This window comes from Bos grunniens, chromosome 11 (assembly GCF_055505025.1).
Source record: "Bos grunniens cultivar Pamir isolate PY7600 chromosome 11, Bosgru_T2T1.0, whole genome shotgun sequence".
NCBI lineage: Eukaryota > Metazoa > Chordata > Mammalia > Artiodactyla > Bovidae > Bos > Bos grunniens.
Genome location: NC_141175.1, coordinates 63,324,377 through 63,341,289, shown reverse-complemented (window position 1 = coordinate 63,341,289; position 16,913 = coordinate 63,324,377). Strand labels below are relative to the sequence as shown.

The 16,913-nt window shown below is 53.7% G+C and overlaps 1 protein-coding gene across 2 annotated transcripts in view; it reads right to left on the bottom strand.

The window, feature by feature from the left end:
• The window catches only part of SH3RF3 (SH3 domain containing ring finger 3), a 162,116-nt gene that overhangs the window by 74,826 nt on the left and 70,377 nt on the right, over positions 1-16,913 (bottom strand). For both annotated transcript variants that reach the window (XR_015136850.1, XM_086326729.1), the window contains exon 2: positions 7,846-8,100. Coding sequence is in view for 1 of the 2 variants with exons in the window: in XM_086326729.1 (XP_086182855.1) it covers positions 7,846-8,100 (255 nt within the window). In the remaining variant the exon portion in view is untranslated. The remainder of the gene's footprint in view (positions 1-7,845; positions 8,101-16,913) is intronic.

The following is a 16,913-nucleotide window of genomic DNA, read 5'->3' as shown; positions in this document are numbered from 1 at the left end:
AAGAAATTGAATCAATAATTAATAAACTTCCCAAACAGAAAGCACCAGACCCGGATGGGTTCACTCATGGATTCTACCAACATTTAAGGAAGAAATTATGCCAAATTTTCTAACAATTTCTTTCAGAAAACAGAAGCAGAGGGACTACTTCCTAACTCATTCTATGAGGTCAGCACTATAACATACACGTCACTTAAGAAGATACACAGCTGGTACATGAAATGATACTCCACATCATATGTCATCAGGGATATGCAAATTAAAATAACATGCCACTGCACACGATTATTAATAGAATGACCAAAATCCAGAACAACGGCAACATAAAAAGGATTGTAAAAGGATCAGTGGTTACCAGGAGTTGTGGGGGAGAGAGTGGTGGCCTGTGCAAGCTTCCTGATGGGAGGGACTGGCTGTGGGGAGAACGGGTCTTGCTCTGGTGGGCAAGGCCACACTCAGTAAATCTTTAATCCAATTTTCTGCTGATGGGTGGGACTGTGAGCCCTCTCTATTAGTTGTTTGGCCTGAGGCGGCCCAGTCCTGGAGTCTGCAGTCTCTATGGTAAAGCTATTGGCTGGGCTGCGCACCAGCAAGTGACCAACTTCCTGATATCACTGAGGCTAGTTCCCCACCGCTATGCTCTGCTCCAACCTGACCCGTACCAGGGACACAACCTCCGTGAGGAGCACTGAGAGCTGAGTGGCACCGCAGAGCCACCAGCACCAAGTTCCATAGGTCCTGCCAACAGTCACACCTTCTCCCACCACCAACACAGGACCCAGAAAACGATGCCTGGGTCCTCGTCAGGCCTCGGATTTGCTGTCATACTTCACAGCCTAGGGCTGGGGTAGGCATCTGCTCTGCAGCCTCTTGAGAATGTGAATAAATGCACCCCCTGGGACCCCAGCTGTGTTGGACAGGGCAGGCCCGAGTCCAGGGCACAGTGCACTGCTCACGGGGGCACCGAGGCCTCTGCGAAATAAGGTGAGTGGCTACGCAGGGACCTCTGGGCAGCACCACTGAAGCTGCAGACTCTCCAGCCTGGGCCAGGGAGTTGGCATCTCAGGATCTGCTGGGCGTACCTTCTCTGTCTAGTGCTCAACTCTGCTCTTTTAGGATGTGAGCTGCCAGAGATGCAGGAGGAGAGTGGGTGAAGGGGTCTGGATGAGAGCCAGCAAGACTAGACGGAAACCGCCGCCAGTGGGCAGGTTGGCCGGAGCCCAGTTCCCTAGCTGCTGCCCAGGGTGGAGCAACAAGTGTCCTCTTCCTGATGCCAGGACACCAGTGAAGGGCTGGAGAGTGGGACAAGGTCTGGGCCAGTCTGGCCGTGTCAAGGATTTTCTGGATGAAAGTTGCTCTGTGTCATCTTTCCACCTTCAGACACACAACTCTGCTTCACTTCCAGGCTCCCTGGCAAGTGCTCCTCTCGCGGGTCAGTGGATCCCCTAGGCCACCTCCCTGTTCCAAGCTCAATCAACATCAAGGGCCAGGGCCCAGAGGCAGAGCTCAGAGTGGTCCTGAGCGGCCTTGAACACACACTGGTCATATGAGGAGTGGACCGCCTTCCTGCTCAGGCTCAGCGGGCAGCCTGAGCCTGCTGGCAAAGGAGTCAGGCCCCACATCAAGGGGCTTTAACTGCATTTCTAATTAATTCATCCAACTCTCCCATGTTTGTAGGGCTTCCCTGTGGCTCAGTGGTAAAGAATCCTTCTGCAATGCAGGAGACACAGGTTCAGTTCCTAGGTCTGGAAGATCCTCTGGAGGAGGAAATGGCAATCCACTCCAGCATTCTTGCCTAGAGAATCCCATGGACAGAGGAGCCTGGCAGGCTACAGTCCATAGGATGGCAAAGAGTCGGACACGACTGAGCAATGAAGCATACATACACACACTCCTGTCTGTGCATGACTCCTGCCGGGGAAAAGCCAAGCTGCAGACAGATGAATCTGTTAGGAAGCCCAGGCCTGAGGCTTTTCCTCTCTGACCTGCCAGGAGACTGGGGTCTCTGCCTGCACTGAAGTCCTGGACACCACAGTGTGGCTGGCTGAGTACACTGTCCCCAGCACCCTGTCAAAGGGACGTCTCACACACTGAGGGCCTGGCCCACACCCAGAAAGTTCCCACAGCAGCTCCAAGAAGACTAGCCCTGGGGGCTGGACCATTTCCTAAATGCACTGTGGGGTGGATCACACATGGGGAACCTGCCCTTCCAGGGGCCTCTGAGCTCCTCGGGCCCCTCTTTTCCTGCAGCCACGTGGTCTCCAAGAGGCAACGAGAAGCAGAGACCAGGGGAAGCCCTTCAGAAACGCCTTGAGAGCCTCATGACTGCCCTCAGGACACAGGACACACGGGGGCCCAGGCTGCTCACAGTGGGCACAGGGGCCTTGACCTGGGGGATGAGGGCTTCCACACCCCTGTGAGTCTGCCCAGATGCAGTTACCAGGATGAGATGGGCGCAGGGGACCCATCTGGGGACTCAGCTCCAATGCGTGTGTCTGTGGAGGAGGCCCAGCCTCGTGGAGTGCCCTGGGCAAAGGCAGAAAGGACAGAAAGGCGAGCCCCCGATTGGTGCCTGTTTTGAGGCTGGTTCCCAAAATGCCTTTGTTCATTGAATCCTATCAATTCCATTTTATAGTCAAAAAAGATACTCAGAGGTGAAGTAAATGATTCAAGTGAAAGTAAAAGTGTTAGTTGCTCAGTTGTGTCCAACTCTTTGTGACTCCATGGTCTGCCCATGAAATTCTCCAGGCAAGAATATTGGAGTGGATTGCCATTCCCTTCTCGAAGGGATCTTCTGGACCCAGGGATTGAACGTGGGTATCCTGCACTGCAAGCAGATTCTTCACCATCTGAGCTACCAGGGAAGCCCTAAATGACCCAAAGTAAGAGATAAAAGTGAAGGTGTCACAATTTGAATCCCATCTCACTCAGGAGCTGAAACTCTGAATACATTTGATTTCTATCAGAACTTGCTTTGGGATTAATGCTGGGCCAATTCACAAAGCAGAGAATCTCCTCATTGAGGAAGGACCAGTAAACACTCAGAGGTGGAGGAAGACCGTGAGGAGGGTTTTGTGGAGCTGCCAGCAGGAGGGGCATCTGCCGGAGTCAGGACATGAGTGGGGCTTTAAATGGGCTTGGCCGGCTCAGAGAAACCAGCCCAGCCCCTCCCGTCACATGGAGGGCACTACGGGTGCCAGTCCGGAGGAACGGGCTGGCAGAGCGGGATACTGCTCTGCTGTCACCTTGACTCTTCTCATCCACACATGCCCAGCTCGTTGGAGTGGGACTGCTATGAAGTTATAAATTGTGCTTTTTATAGCTTCTCTACCTACGAGAAGTAATTATGCACTCTTCTTCAATGAAACAAAGACTTTGGTTTTAGAATGACTTTAATTAATGCAATTTTAACAAGACTGTTCAAGAGCTGACATCGAAGGTAAGAATCTTGCTTTGATGCACATGCCTCATGCCTTTTAAAACCTCATCCATCTCACCACAGTGATGTTTTTTAAAAGGAAGTTAGCACCATCCATGGATTTTAGACACTCCTTCTTTCCTTGCTGAGTCCAGAAAGGAACATATCCAAACAGCAAAACACTCCCTGGAGGCAAAACCAAGCTGGTCAGAGCCACGTGGTCACTCAAGGTGGTGAGAGGGAGGCTGTTAGAACCAGTATTCCAGGCCAGTGGAGGGAAGCTCAGGCTGTCACGCAGGGTGGCAGGGATGGGGGCGGGGGGAGTAGCGGCTGGAGGAGAGAGAGGAGAACGGGCAGGTGCTTGGACAAGCAGGCTGTGCCCTAACTTAAGGGGTGTGGAGTGGGTGCTGGTGACACACCTGTGTGAACACGGTGGGGAACACGGCCGGGCCATAGCAAGGTCTTCACCAGGAAGTGTGCCCTGCCATCTCCAACTCTCCATGTCAGTCCGTGGATTGAAGAGAAAGTCCTGGAAGAGCAGCCCGAAGGATGCGTGGCCCACCGGCTCCCACACCTCTGCTCCCTAATCTGGGCTCAAAGTCCTGGGAAGACTGGGGGCCACTCGCCTCAACGGCACAGTCCAGGGCGCCAGGGCCCCGTGATCCAGTGGCAGCAGCACCACCGCAAGGCAAGTCTCAAGGACCCGAGTGCGCACCTTCTCCATGAGGCAGCTTTAATGCCTCTTTTGAAATACCACACACATTACCCACCGCCTTGACCAGACACCCCGCACACCTCCTGGGTGACCCACACTGCCCATCACTCTCAGAAACTGTCCCCTGGATTCCTGCCCTGTCTCCCCAGCCGACATCAGGCTTGTTGGTACAGCCCAGCTCCCAGCAGGGCTTGGCTCAGCACGTTTTGCTGGTGAGCAGCCAGGTGCCCCTCTGTCCTTTGTCCAGTAGGCTCTGGACTTCCCCCCGGAGGTGAGGGTACCAGGCAGAGGCTGGCACACGGAGCGTGTGATGGAGGAGGAGGACAGGGAGGCCTCTCCCTACTCTCACGGGGAGGAGACGCTGGCGGCTCCCACACTGCAGCTGTCCACTTGGTGAGCCTCCTCCACGAAGGCTGTGAGGAGGGCCCACCCCAACCCTGTCAGCCGTGACGGGTCTGTGTCCTCACAAGGGCTCAATCCAACCCCCAAGGGGCGGCTCTCTTGATCCTTAAAGCACAGAGCACCAGGGCCCAGGGGTCTCAGGGCAGGCTGGGCAGGGGAGCTGGGCACGAGGGGAGTGGGCACCAGGGGGTCTGCTGCCTGACCTCACTTGGCAGCCCGTGCTCCAACCTCAGAGGGGGACGCCTAATGCTGCTTTCAGGGAAGCTGCAGGGCCGGGTGACAATCGCAATGAACACCCTGATGGAAGGGAAGTGGAGAGAGTTAAACGTGAATGAAAAGAGATCATTCACCTTTGGGCTGAACAATGGAACGGCCTGCACAGAACAGGCCAATTTTGCTCAAAATGGAGCACGGGGTTCTCACATCCCTGCACAGTGCTTGGCACCACAGCTAAGCTCTAGTCTGAGCAGAGGAGAGGCTCACAGTGAGCTGGAACCTAGCTCTGTGTTTACAACTGTGTGCGGGGAGAGACTGGAGGAGGAGACACAGGACAGGACATGGGAGAGGGGCAGGTTTGTGCAGCCTCTTAGAGCTGTGGCTTTGCTAGACACCCGCTGACCAGAAACCCCCTCCACAGGCGGAACCTGTCCACTCTGGCCGGGCATGATAGTAACCACTTGTGTTAATTATCTTACAATAGGTGATACCAACAGGGAGCTTGGAACCAAGAAGTTACCACCAGCTGGAAGAATTTGGGAGAAGATACCAGCCCATAATAAGCTCTGCCAACCTCCCAGGAACCCTGGTGCTGGAATCCATCTTGGCTGAGAGAGGCACGTGCCACCAGCAAGGATCCTGAGTCAGAACAAACACAGGCCAAGCAAGATGACTGGCCAGAAACAAGCCGGTAACTAACCCCATTCATTACCTTAAAACCAGAGACTGTGAGCCACGTGGAGAGTGGCTCTCTTGGGGTCCTGCTGTTCTCTGCCTGGGTGCCCTTCCCAGTTAAGTCTTGTGCTTTTTCAGCACATGTATCACCTTGGACAATTCATTTCTGAGCATTAGACAAAAGCCCACTCCCAGGCCCTGACGAGGCCTCCCTCCTGCAACAGCTTCAACATCAGGAAGACAGGCTTCTGGGGACCCTGGTAGGCAGCTCTGAAGATCAACAATGAATTGATGATGTTTCCGAGGTCCGGGTGCTCTGGCCCTCCCAGCCCTGGACTGGGATGAAGTGAAGAAGCCAGGAAGCAGGGATGTTCACAAGCCCTGACTCTGCTACCTCTGCACATTGACACTGCACCCCCAAGGCCGGGAGCCTGGAAGCCAGGCCCCTCCGTGTCTCACTCGGTCCCCAGGACAGTTCAGTTCAGTTCAGTCACTCAGTCATGTCCGACTCTTTGCGACCCCATGGACTGCAGCACACCAGGCTTCCCTGTCCATCACTAACTCCCAAAGCTTGCTCAAACTCATGTCCACTGAGGCAGTGATGCCATCCAACCATCTCATCCTCTGTTGTCCCCTTCTCCTCCTGCCTTCAATCTTTCCCAGCATTAGGGTCTTTTCTAATGAGTCAGTTCTTCCCATCAGGTGGCCAAAGTATTAGAGCTTCAGCTTCAGCAATCAGTCCTTCCAATGAATATTCAGGACTGATTTCCTTTAGGATGGAGTGGTTGGATCTCCTCGCAGTACCAGGGACTCTCAAGAGTCTTCTCCAACACCACAGTTCAAAAGCATCAATTATTTGATGCTCAGCTTTCTTTATAGTCCAGCTCTCACATCCACACATGACTACTGGAAACACCATAGCTTTGACTAGATGGACCTTTGTTGAGAAATTAATGTCTCTGCTTTTTACTTCACTGTCTAGGTTGGTCATAACTTTCCTTCCAAGGAGTGTCTTTTAATATCATGGCTACAGTCACCATCTGCAGTTATTTTGGACCCCCCAAAATAAAGTCTCTCACTGTTTCCATTGTTTTCGCATCTATTTGCCATGAAATGATGGGACCAGATGCCATGACCTTAGATTTCTGAGTGTTGAGTTTTAAGTCAACTTTTTTACTCTCCTCTTTCACCTTCATCAAGAGGCTCTTCAGTTCCTCTTCCCTTTCCGCCATAAGGGTGGTGTCATCTGCATATCTGAGATGTATTTCATATTTCTCCTGGCAATCTTGATTTCAGCTTGTGCTTCATCCAGCTCGCCATTTCACATGATGTACTCTGCATAGAAATTAAATAAGCAGGGTGACAATATACAGTCTTGAAATACTCCTTTCCCAATTTGGAACTAGTCTGTTGTTCCATGTCTGCTTCTAACTGTTGTTTCTTGACCTGCATACAGATTTCTCAGGAGGCAGGTCAGCTGCTCTGGTATTCCCATCTCTTGAAGAATTTTCCATAGTTTGTGGTGATCCACACAGTCAAAGGCTTTGGCATAGGCAATAAAGCAGAAATAAATGTTTTTCTGGAACTCTTGCTTTTTGATGATCCTATAGATGTTGGCAATTTGATCTCTGGTTCCTCTGCCTTTTCTAAATCCAGCTTGAACATCTGGAAGTTCATCGTTCACGTACTGTTGAAGCCTGGCTTGGAGAATTTTGAGCATTACTTTGCTAGCATGTGAGATAAGTACAATTGTGCAGTAGTTTGAACATTCTTTGGCATTGCCTTTCTTTGGGATTGGAATGAAAACTGACCTTTTCCAGTCCTGTGACCACTGCTGAGTTTTCCAAATTTGCTGGCATGTTGAGTACAGCACTTTCACAGCATTATCTTTTAGGATTTGAAATAGCTCAACTGGAATTCCATCACCTCCACTAGCTTTGTTTGCAGTGATGCTTCCTAAGGCCCACTTGACTTCATATTCCAGGTTATCCCCAGGACAAGCACACAGGAAATACAACTAGTTTGCCACTGACTGGGTCCCGAGGTCTCAGTGGAGCCTCATATGGCCCAAACACACGCATCTACCCCCAGACCCTCCAAGAAGGGCCGGCCCGGGCTGGTTTCTGGGCCCAGCTCCCACTCCAGGATCTGACCAGGGGTCTCTGCCATGGTCTCCCCAGCAAGCCCCCTCCAAGGGCCCATGAGCCCTGCACACCCGTGACTTGGGTAACAAGGGTCCTGCCCCCACTACCAGAGAGCACCTATCAGTGGGGCTGGGTGCCCCTTCTTCCACCTGGCAGACCCTTAGTAAGAAGAAACCACTGCTGTCTCCACTGGGGCAGGGCCAGGATTCACATGCTCACCCAGGCTCCCGGCTCGGGCTGTGGTCTGGGGACGGCTGCGTTCGAACCCACCTTACCTTGCTGAAGCTCAGACAGTCTTTGTCCTGGTCTCTGTCCTTCATCTCGAAATCATAGAGCGCTTTGCCCTGGGGCGGGGCAGGCGGCAGTGGCCGCACGCTCTGGACGAAGCCGGCAGGCAGGAGGCCGTGGTACCAGAGCTCGTCGCCCCGGCGCTGCAGGACGACAGCGTCCCCTTCACCGCACCTGAGTTCCCCAGGCTCTGTCCCTTCAAAGTTGAGCAGGGCTTTGCCAGCAGGTGGTGGGGGAGGGCCCTGGAAACAGAACATGTGTTACTCAGCAGCTGCCTGGCCAGTGCCTGACCTGCAGGGCCCCCAAGTCTCAGAGCCCAGGACGGGGGGATACCTCTGAGGAATACAGGGTACTCACAGCCCACCGGGTACACAGAGCGCTTGGCACAACAGCCTAACTCAACTCGTTCCAAAAATATGGGCCACGCCCTGTTGGACGGGGTCTGCAGGGGGTCCCCAGACGTGCCCCAGGCCTCCCTGAGGGCTGCCATGCACTGAGCTGGCAGGATGCTGAGGAGGAGCTGGGAGACCTTCATGCAGACTCTGAGAGGGATAGGGCCCCTACCCGGGCTCTGGCTCCAGAACGCTCTGCCCACTACTGCGTGCTGACTGGTCATCCCCTGGGTGCCATCCCCCCTGCTGCATTCCCAGCCACCACCATCCCACAGGACGGTGACTCAGAACGTGTGTCTGGGGGTTTCAAGCTGAAAGGACAGACTTGCTGGGCTGTTTCACACCCCCTCACCCCACACATCACCACTGCAGGGCCTGGGGGCACGGGCTCCAGGCCCACCAGGGGGAAAGGCACCCCTAGGGCTGAGAGCGCTAATGAGGAGTCCCGGCTGCCCTGCCACCCCCATCTCGCCTGCCATGGCCCCTGGCTTCCGGAGGTCATGGTGGCCTCATCTATAAGAGCCCGAGGCAGGTCCTTCTAGGTGGGACGCCCCCGTCCTCTTGTCAAAGGTCATCCAGTCCGCTACCCTTCTGATCTGCTGTCTGGCCTCGAGCCAGTCTCGGGCCCCCTGCTCTTGGGTAACATGGGTCCACTGAGCCCCACACCTCGCACCTGGGGCAACTGCCAACTAATCCCCCGGTCTGGTTTGTGTAGGCCAGGGCGCCTGAGTTTCTCTCCTGCTTCTCTGCAGTGACCAGTTCCCATGGGTGCCAGCCTCTGAGCGAGGGAAAGATAGAGGCCAGATGCCTCCGGAGCAGAGACAGGAGTGGGCCTAGCAGATGGCTTGGGCTCCTGCCACAGCCTCAGGCGGAGGTCGGAGTGCTGGGCGGGGAGCAAGCACACAACCTTACCAGCTCCAGCCACACCTGCTGAGGTGGCCACGCTGCTGTTTGGTCCTGTCGGTGGACCGGGAGGTGGCAAGAGGAGGCAGACTAGGGGAGCAGGACTGGGAGACGGAGAGACACCCACCTCACTAATCCCCTCCCGCCCCTCAGACTGCCAAGACCAGCATCTCCTATAGAACTGAGAGGAGGGGCCACCTTAAGTTTCGTGGTGGGGAGGGGGAGGTGCACTCCTGGGGGGTGAAGAATAGAAGTCAGATGGAGCTAGGGGGCAGTTGCTGTGTGAACCCGAGCCCTTCCCCTCTCCTGGCAATGCTTGGAGCTGGTGGGTCTCGCACCCCCAGCCTCTCACCCTCTCATGCTTGATGAGATGAACTAATGAGTCCATGAGGAGGTCCTGCCAGGTGGACGTGGGGCCAGGAAAAGACTCTGCAGATGTCACAGCGGTAGCCAGAGGACCCCTGAGACCAGCCCCGGGCCCAACCTCAGGAAGCCCACGGGGTCTCTGCAGCCCGTCCCTCTAAGCACCCCTCCGAGGGACGGCTGAGTTGAACACTGCTACCAAGTGCCACTCAACAGGATCAAAACACCCGGGAAACAAGATGAAAGGCGAGTGAGAGGGACACACAACTGGGGTGCCTACACCGATTATTAACACAGCCACCCCGTGGGGCATCCGTGATAATGAAGACAGATGACGTTGGGCTCGCGGCTCAGGACTCGGATGTGGAGGAGCTGCGGGATGTCACGCAGGCACAGCAGCGCCAGCTCTGTCTTCACTGGGATCGACATACAGGTGAGCTCTGCGGACGCACTGCTTGCACTCGTCTGCCCATAAAGCCCCCAAGAGACCTTCCCTCAACCAGGTCTCACTATCTGACCCCCGGAAAGACAGGGTGAAGAGTGTGGATGAAGAACTCATTCAGTCTTCAGACTCCAAGGACTCGCTGGTTCTCCCACCACGCCACTCCCCAGGGGGCACATGTTACAGTGTGGGGGCCCCCAGAACAGGCACCACCTGCTTCTACATTCGAGGCTGCATCCCCGACCCTGGCCTGGTTCAGATCACTTACTCAAAACACCTACCAAATGGCTTGCCCTATGGGCCGCCAAGCCAATCCTAGGATAACAGTCGGCTTAAGGGCCTTGGGCTGGAAGGACTTCTCCCAGGATGGGAGGTTGAGAGTCCACACAGCTCTAAACCTTGTTACCACTGGCTGGGCCCAGACGACCGGAAATCCCCGTGGTCACTCAAAGAGGAGCCAGGCCAAGCTAGGGCTAGGAGCTGGAGACACAGGGCCTGCCTCCTGGGAGAGACACACCCTGGTGAGTTCCCTGGACAGCGGGTGGGCCCCAGGGGGAGAGCACCCAGCCTCAAATTAGTCAAATGTCTCAGGGTCTCAGAAGGCAGCAGTGACGGCCAATTGCCCCCCAAGTCCACCTGCTCCTCCTGTCAGGAAGAATATTTCAAGTTTCAACTGGCGCAAGCTCACCGGTTAAGAACTTCACCTCCCAGCCCTGCTCGAGGGGAGCCCTGGCCACACGCCAAGATTCCAGTCAATGAAGGCAAGTGAGAGGGACTTGAGCCAGTTCTGGGCTGAGCTGTGTTTTGCAATGACATTTAGGAGGAAATTCCATATCTAGTCCCTCACCTCCCAACACTTAACCAGCACCTCCCTCCCTGGGGGCAGAGGAGGGGGTTGCAGCGTTTTCCACAAAGATGACACTCCAAGCAAAGGAGGGAAGGACCAGGTCCTCACGTTGGGGAGCAGGGCCCGGATGTCACATGAAAAAAAAGAAACTTTATCCTGATTGAGCTGCCGTGTTTTGAGATCTCGTCAGCAGGTTAGCCTGTATCCTGCCTGGGTCTGAGGTGGGACTTACAATTTCTTTGCTCATAAGCAGTTTCAAGTCAAAGCGCTTAACATCGCCCTGGAGGTCATCACACACACACTTTCCTTCTAACATGGACACTCAGATTTAGAATTACCTGAAAAGGCACATGTTACTAATGTATTTAACCAGAAAGTCCCTGTCTCCTAGTCTACAAATTTCATCTGTAACGAAGTTGTCACTATATCACACTCCAGCTGGGAGGTTCTCGGGTTTTACTTTTATCGTAGGTTAAAATTTAAGCTCCTTCTTCTCTTTTTCTTATTAAAAGCTTCCTTTGGATCCTGGCTGTTTCTTTCTCTCTTTTATTTTGATGGCTGTTTCCTTCTTCATGTTTGGACACTTGTTTCTCCAAGAACTTACGGGATACCATGATACATCAGGTCCTGAAGCAGGCTCTGTGCCTCTGGGGAGTGAAACATCCCTTACCCTGAAGGTCATGAAAGCTTGCAACTAAAGACAAGTGCACAATATGTCCCCAGACAGGTGGAGTGAGCACAACCCCAGGTTTGCAGCACAAACACTGGGCTCCAGGCGTGGACTTTTCTTCCCCACGCACCCTGGAGAGGCAGGGGTGCTCTGTAATGTGCAGTTCCCAAGGAAAGCCCAACGTCTTCTGACAAGTATGAAAAGGTGAGGTAGAAGGTCAAGGTGAGTGCAGCCAAGGTCAGAGACGAGAGTCTACTCACCCTGGGGGAGCAGGGCACCTGTTACACTGGTGAGCAGCCCCACCAGGCACGTGGGGAACAGGCTCTGCACTCAGGCCTGGCTCATACACCAGGTCATCAAATCCACCCTCCCACATTCCCCAGGAACCTGAAGAGGATAAGGAGCTTCTTATCTCTTAATGGAGAACCCTCTATGAAAAAGACTCTCACGGATCGCTGACTGAGGCAAACAAGTGTTTCAGGAGCCTGGATGCAGTCCTAGAAAAGGCAAATGCTTTTAAGCACAGAAAACAGCCAATAAGGAGCCCAGCTCTCCAGCAGGAACACAGGCCAGAGGGTACAGTGAGGATACCAGCAGGCCTGGCACCTGCACACATTAACTCTAAATTGCATCCAACAGAAGTGATACCAGAGAAGTAGAACCCTGTGTGACACCCCCTCTCCCTCCTGCGTGTCTGTGGGCACTGGCTCAGGGCCCCTTTGATTCTAGGGGACATTCCATCCTGACTCACACTCTCTGTCACCCCTTCACAGTGAGGACGGGCTCCTTCCTCCTGAGCACCAGGCTACACCCCTTTCCACCCACCAGACACTCACATCAACCCTATGAGGCTGGCCTTATGTCATTGCCACTTTGCAGACGGGGAGCTAAAGCATAGTGAAGTTCAGTAACGTGTCCGGGTCCCAGAGGTGGCAGAGTGGTAGACTGTCCTCTGGAGCCCAGCATATACCTGCCACTCACGCTGCTCCTGATAACATGACCACTTATCTAGCTGTAGACCCTGAGCCATGAATGCCAGGCAACTTGATTACTGCTCACAGGAACCGTGAGAAGTAGGAATCAGTCATTACTGCCACTTGACACGTGAGAAAAACTAAGAGGCAAATCAGCTCCTAGATGTCGTGAGGCTGGTAAGAGGGGGCCAGCCCTCTTCTCTTAACCACCACCCAAACTGGAGAGGTGAGGGGCCCTGACAATTCTCTGTTTAGTGCAGAAGGAAAAGGGAAGGTGGATTGTTGACCATTAGGCTGGGAAGGTCCAGACCTGTGTTGCATTTATCCAGTTTGGAGAATTGTTCATTTTTCCACTCTCAGGGAAAACAAGCAAACAGCAGACCGACTCTGAGAAGCTCCTAGTTATATTCTGGACAATGGTTACCAGACGAGCGTATGACCAAGCCCCTAGAGGGTCTGTTTGGTGGTGTGTACCCCAGTGCTCCCCTAGGAGATGAGGGGCTAGCTGCCTGCAACTCCCCAACAACCCCAGGTCTGTTGTGGCCTCAAACCAGGGATGCTCAGCCAGTCATATGTCCCCACATTCCACCCAGGATCCTGCGGGAAGGTCACTCACCAGAGCCTGCTTTATAGGGAGGGGCTTTGTGCTGAGATCTCCAGCCACATATGAAATCTCCAGCCACATATGAAAGGTGTCTGGGTATCTGGGCGACAGGAAGAAAAGCAGAGGCTTCTCATTGGCTCTGTCCTTTCTCAAGAATGAGAGGCAGATGGCTCCTTTCAGGCCCTTATTTTAGCCCTCACTAACACCACCTTATTTTAAATACTTTAAAAAAACATCATTGTTTCAAGGCTACCAAAAAAGAGCTGGATCATAAACAAGGCTGAACACCAAAGAATCGATGGTGCTGGAGAAGACTCCCAAGAGTCCCTTGGACTGCAAGGAGATCAAACCAGTCAATCCTAAAGGAAATCAGTCCTGAATATTCTTTAGAAGGACTGATGTTGAAGCTGAAGCTCCACTACTTTGGCCACCTGATGCGAAGAGCCAACTCATTGGAAAAGACCCTGATGCTGGGAAAGATTGAAGCCAGGAGGAGAAGGGGACAACAGAGGATGAGATGGTTGGATGGCATCACTGACTCAATGGACATGAGTTTGAGCAAACTCCGGGAGATGGTGAAGGAGAGGGAGGCCTAATGTGCTGCAGTCCATGAGGTTGCAAATAGTTGAACACAACTTAGTGACTAAACAACAACAGCAAGGGAAAAATAAGGTATTTATAAATATCCAGGTTAAAAAATAATCAGTTGCCTTAGGAATCCAGCTCCGAAGACCAGAGGGAGACCACTGTTAGAGCAGGTCCCAGGCCCTGGAGGGATCGGGGGTGACTGGGCATCGGCACGTTTAAGGGCCTGGCTGTGCAGGGCGTGATATGCCCTCTCAACTTGTCCACATCACACGACAGGCGACACACTCACCGGCGAGCTCTGTGGAAACAAAGACCTTAGGTGATAATCTGATGGACAAATTTCATCTTTTGATGTTATTTGGCAGAGTCACTACAAGATGGAAAGGGGGACTTCCTGGGGACAGCTTTGCTCCAAATGTGCTCCACGTGCAGGAGAACCGGCCGGCTGTGTGCCGTCGTGCCCACGGGAAGTCCCTTCTCGCCTTCACGCTCTCATGTGACTTCAGAGTGGACGTAGGCAGACCCTAAGGTGTCTGCCCAGGGCCAGGGTCATTCCTGGATGGGGGTGGCCGCTCCACCAGGCCAGGCTCGGCCACACTCACCTTCCACCGCACAGGCCTCCACATAGCCCAGCCCCACGCTGATAGCAGAGGTGGGTGTGCAAAGGCCGCCCTTGTCTTCTGTCAGCTGCCACACCGAGGCCTGGCTTGACTGTTCATTCCCCAATAAGAACAGCTCAGAGGAACCCAGTGGTTCCTGGGCATTTATCACCCATGGCAAGAATGTTTCAATGCATTTGTGAGAACATGATTAACATACTGTGTAAATTTAAGAGCGTGGTATGCCTCTCCACCCACACAGGCAACTAGCGGCTGCCTGTGGACCCCAGAGTCTGTGACACCTGCCCAGCAGAGACGCTGATGCCCCCACCTCCTGCCCGACAGATAAAGCTGGTCCTGCCCACCGGTCCTGCCCACTGTGGGCAGCCCGCCTGCTCAGAGCAGCAGGGAAGTTAAGAAAGGTGTCCCGGCATGGCTGAAAGCACAAAGCCTTCTGGGCAGAGGGGAGCCTGGGGCCCCGTACGCGGGGGTGGGAAGGCTCTGTCTCATTCCCACACAGCCCTGAGAGCAGGCAGGGTCAGAAGCAGCGTGAAGCAACTTGGAGGGGCGGCCCTTGGTCAGAGCTGAGCTGTTGGTGAGAGGGAGGCAGCCCTGGCCAGAGGCTCAGCCTTCACAGCATCTGCCAAAAGGCTGGCCTCGGTGCCCTAGGGCGTGAGCTCATGTAAGATGGAGCCCGAGGATACAGCAGGCTCAGTGCACAGAGGCACAGAGGCCAGGGCGGGCAGGACTCAGGCAGGCTGAAGGGGCTACAGGCCATAGCCCTCTGGGTAAAGAGCCTCCGCTGCTGCCCTTACAGTCAGCCTCAGCCACTACAGGGCCAGACCAAAGCGCCTGGAGGACCGGAGACACTGCACTGTCTTCTCACTGCGGCTGGAGGGAAGGCCACCGTCTTGGACCCACCACCGGCTCGCAGGCCTCCGAGGCTCAGTGTGGACGGGCTCAGCCCCAGTCCCGCACAGGCTCAGATCACCACAAGGCCATAGGGAAAGCCGGGGAGCCGCAGCCCCTTCTGGAGTCTTAACAGAAGACTCTTCAGAACTGTTAGTAGTATTCGGTCCTCCGCTGCATGTACACTGGCCACCTAAACATGGGCCAGACACATTTTAGGAACTGTTATTATGACAGATTTTATTTTCTTGGGCTCCGAAATCACTGCAGACAGTGACTGAAGTCATAAAATTAAATGATGCTTGTTCCTTGGAAGAAAAGCTATGACCAACCTAGACAGCACATTCAAAAGCAGAGACATTAGTTTGCCAACAAAGGTCCGTCTAGTCAAGGCTATGGTTTTTCCTGTGGTCATGTATGGATGTGAGAGTTGGACTATAAAGAAAGTTGAGTGCCAAAGAATTGATGCTTTTGAACTGTGGTGTTGGAAAAGACTCTTGAGAGTCCCTTGGACTGGCAAGGAGATCCAACCAGTCCATCCTAAAGGAGATCACTCCTGCGTGTTCATTGGAAGGACTGATGTTGAAGCTGAAACTCCAATACTTTGGCCACCTGATGCGAAGAGCTGAGTCATTTGAAAAGACCCTGATGCTGGGAAAGATTGAAGGCAGGAGGAAAAGGGGACGACAGAGGATGAGATGGTTGATGGTATCATCGACTCAATGGACAAGAGTTTGGGCAAACTCTAGGAGATACTGAAGGACAGGGAAGCCTGGTGTGCTGCAGTCCATGGGGTCACAAAGAGTCACACACAACTTAGCAACTGAACAACAACAATACATCAGAAACAAAGTGGACAGAAAACACTCCTGCCCTGAGGGGCCACACGTTGTAGAGGCAGGGAGAGATGTACAAAATGAGCCATCCATACACGCAGCATGCTGAAGGGAGAGCCCTGGACAAAGAACAAGGCAAGAGAGTCCAAGAGTCAGCGGCTGTAGGTTTCACAGTTTAAATCAAGCTGGTGGGAGAGGCCAAGGAGGGACCTGAAGCCTGCAGCTTAGGGGGACACACTCCAGGCAGGAATGACAGGCAGGGGTCTGAGAAGGTCCTCCCTTTGAGAATTCATCTTTTCATAATCAAATTGGTTTCTTTATGAAGCAAGTGGGCTGCAGAGAGAAAAGAGGAGGAGGAGGCAGAACTGGGGGTGGTTGGTGTTTCAGTGTCTTGATTCCAATGCTCAGGGCAGCAGAGCTCCAGGCCCACAGCATGGCCTTTCAGTTTTTCTTCTCTCACCTTCCTGTGCTCAAGAGAAAAGCTGAGGCATCCTTTTTAGATTTTGGTCCAAAGTCAACCACAGATACTGAAGATTCCAAATCCCTGGCCTTTCTCCTGGGCTCAGACCATGAGCTAACCCTTGGCACCCTCTGTGCTCGGCACATGTTTCAGGGCTCCCATCACAAATATGCCCAGGGTTCTAGTGACCAGTGGTGAGCAGCTCAGGGACCCTTCCAGAGGGTTCCCAGCCCTTCACACAGAGCCCGTGCACGGTGGGTCAGTCTCTCTCTCTCTCTCTCTCTCTCTCACACACACACACACACACACATACACACACCCCCCCTCCTCTTGGGGCTGGCGATGGCAGTCTCTGTTTCGCGTCTCAGTGCAGACGTGAAGTACTACCTTGTTCCACCTGTCACCCACTTGCTTCCTGGAAGATGGAGCGTTCATTTATACAACAATACACGGAAATTACATACTTGA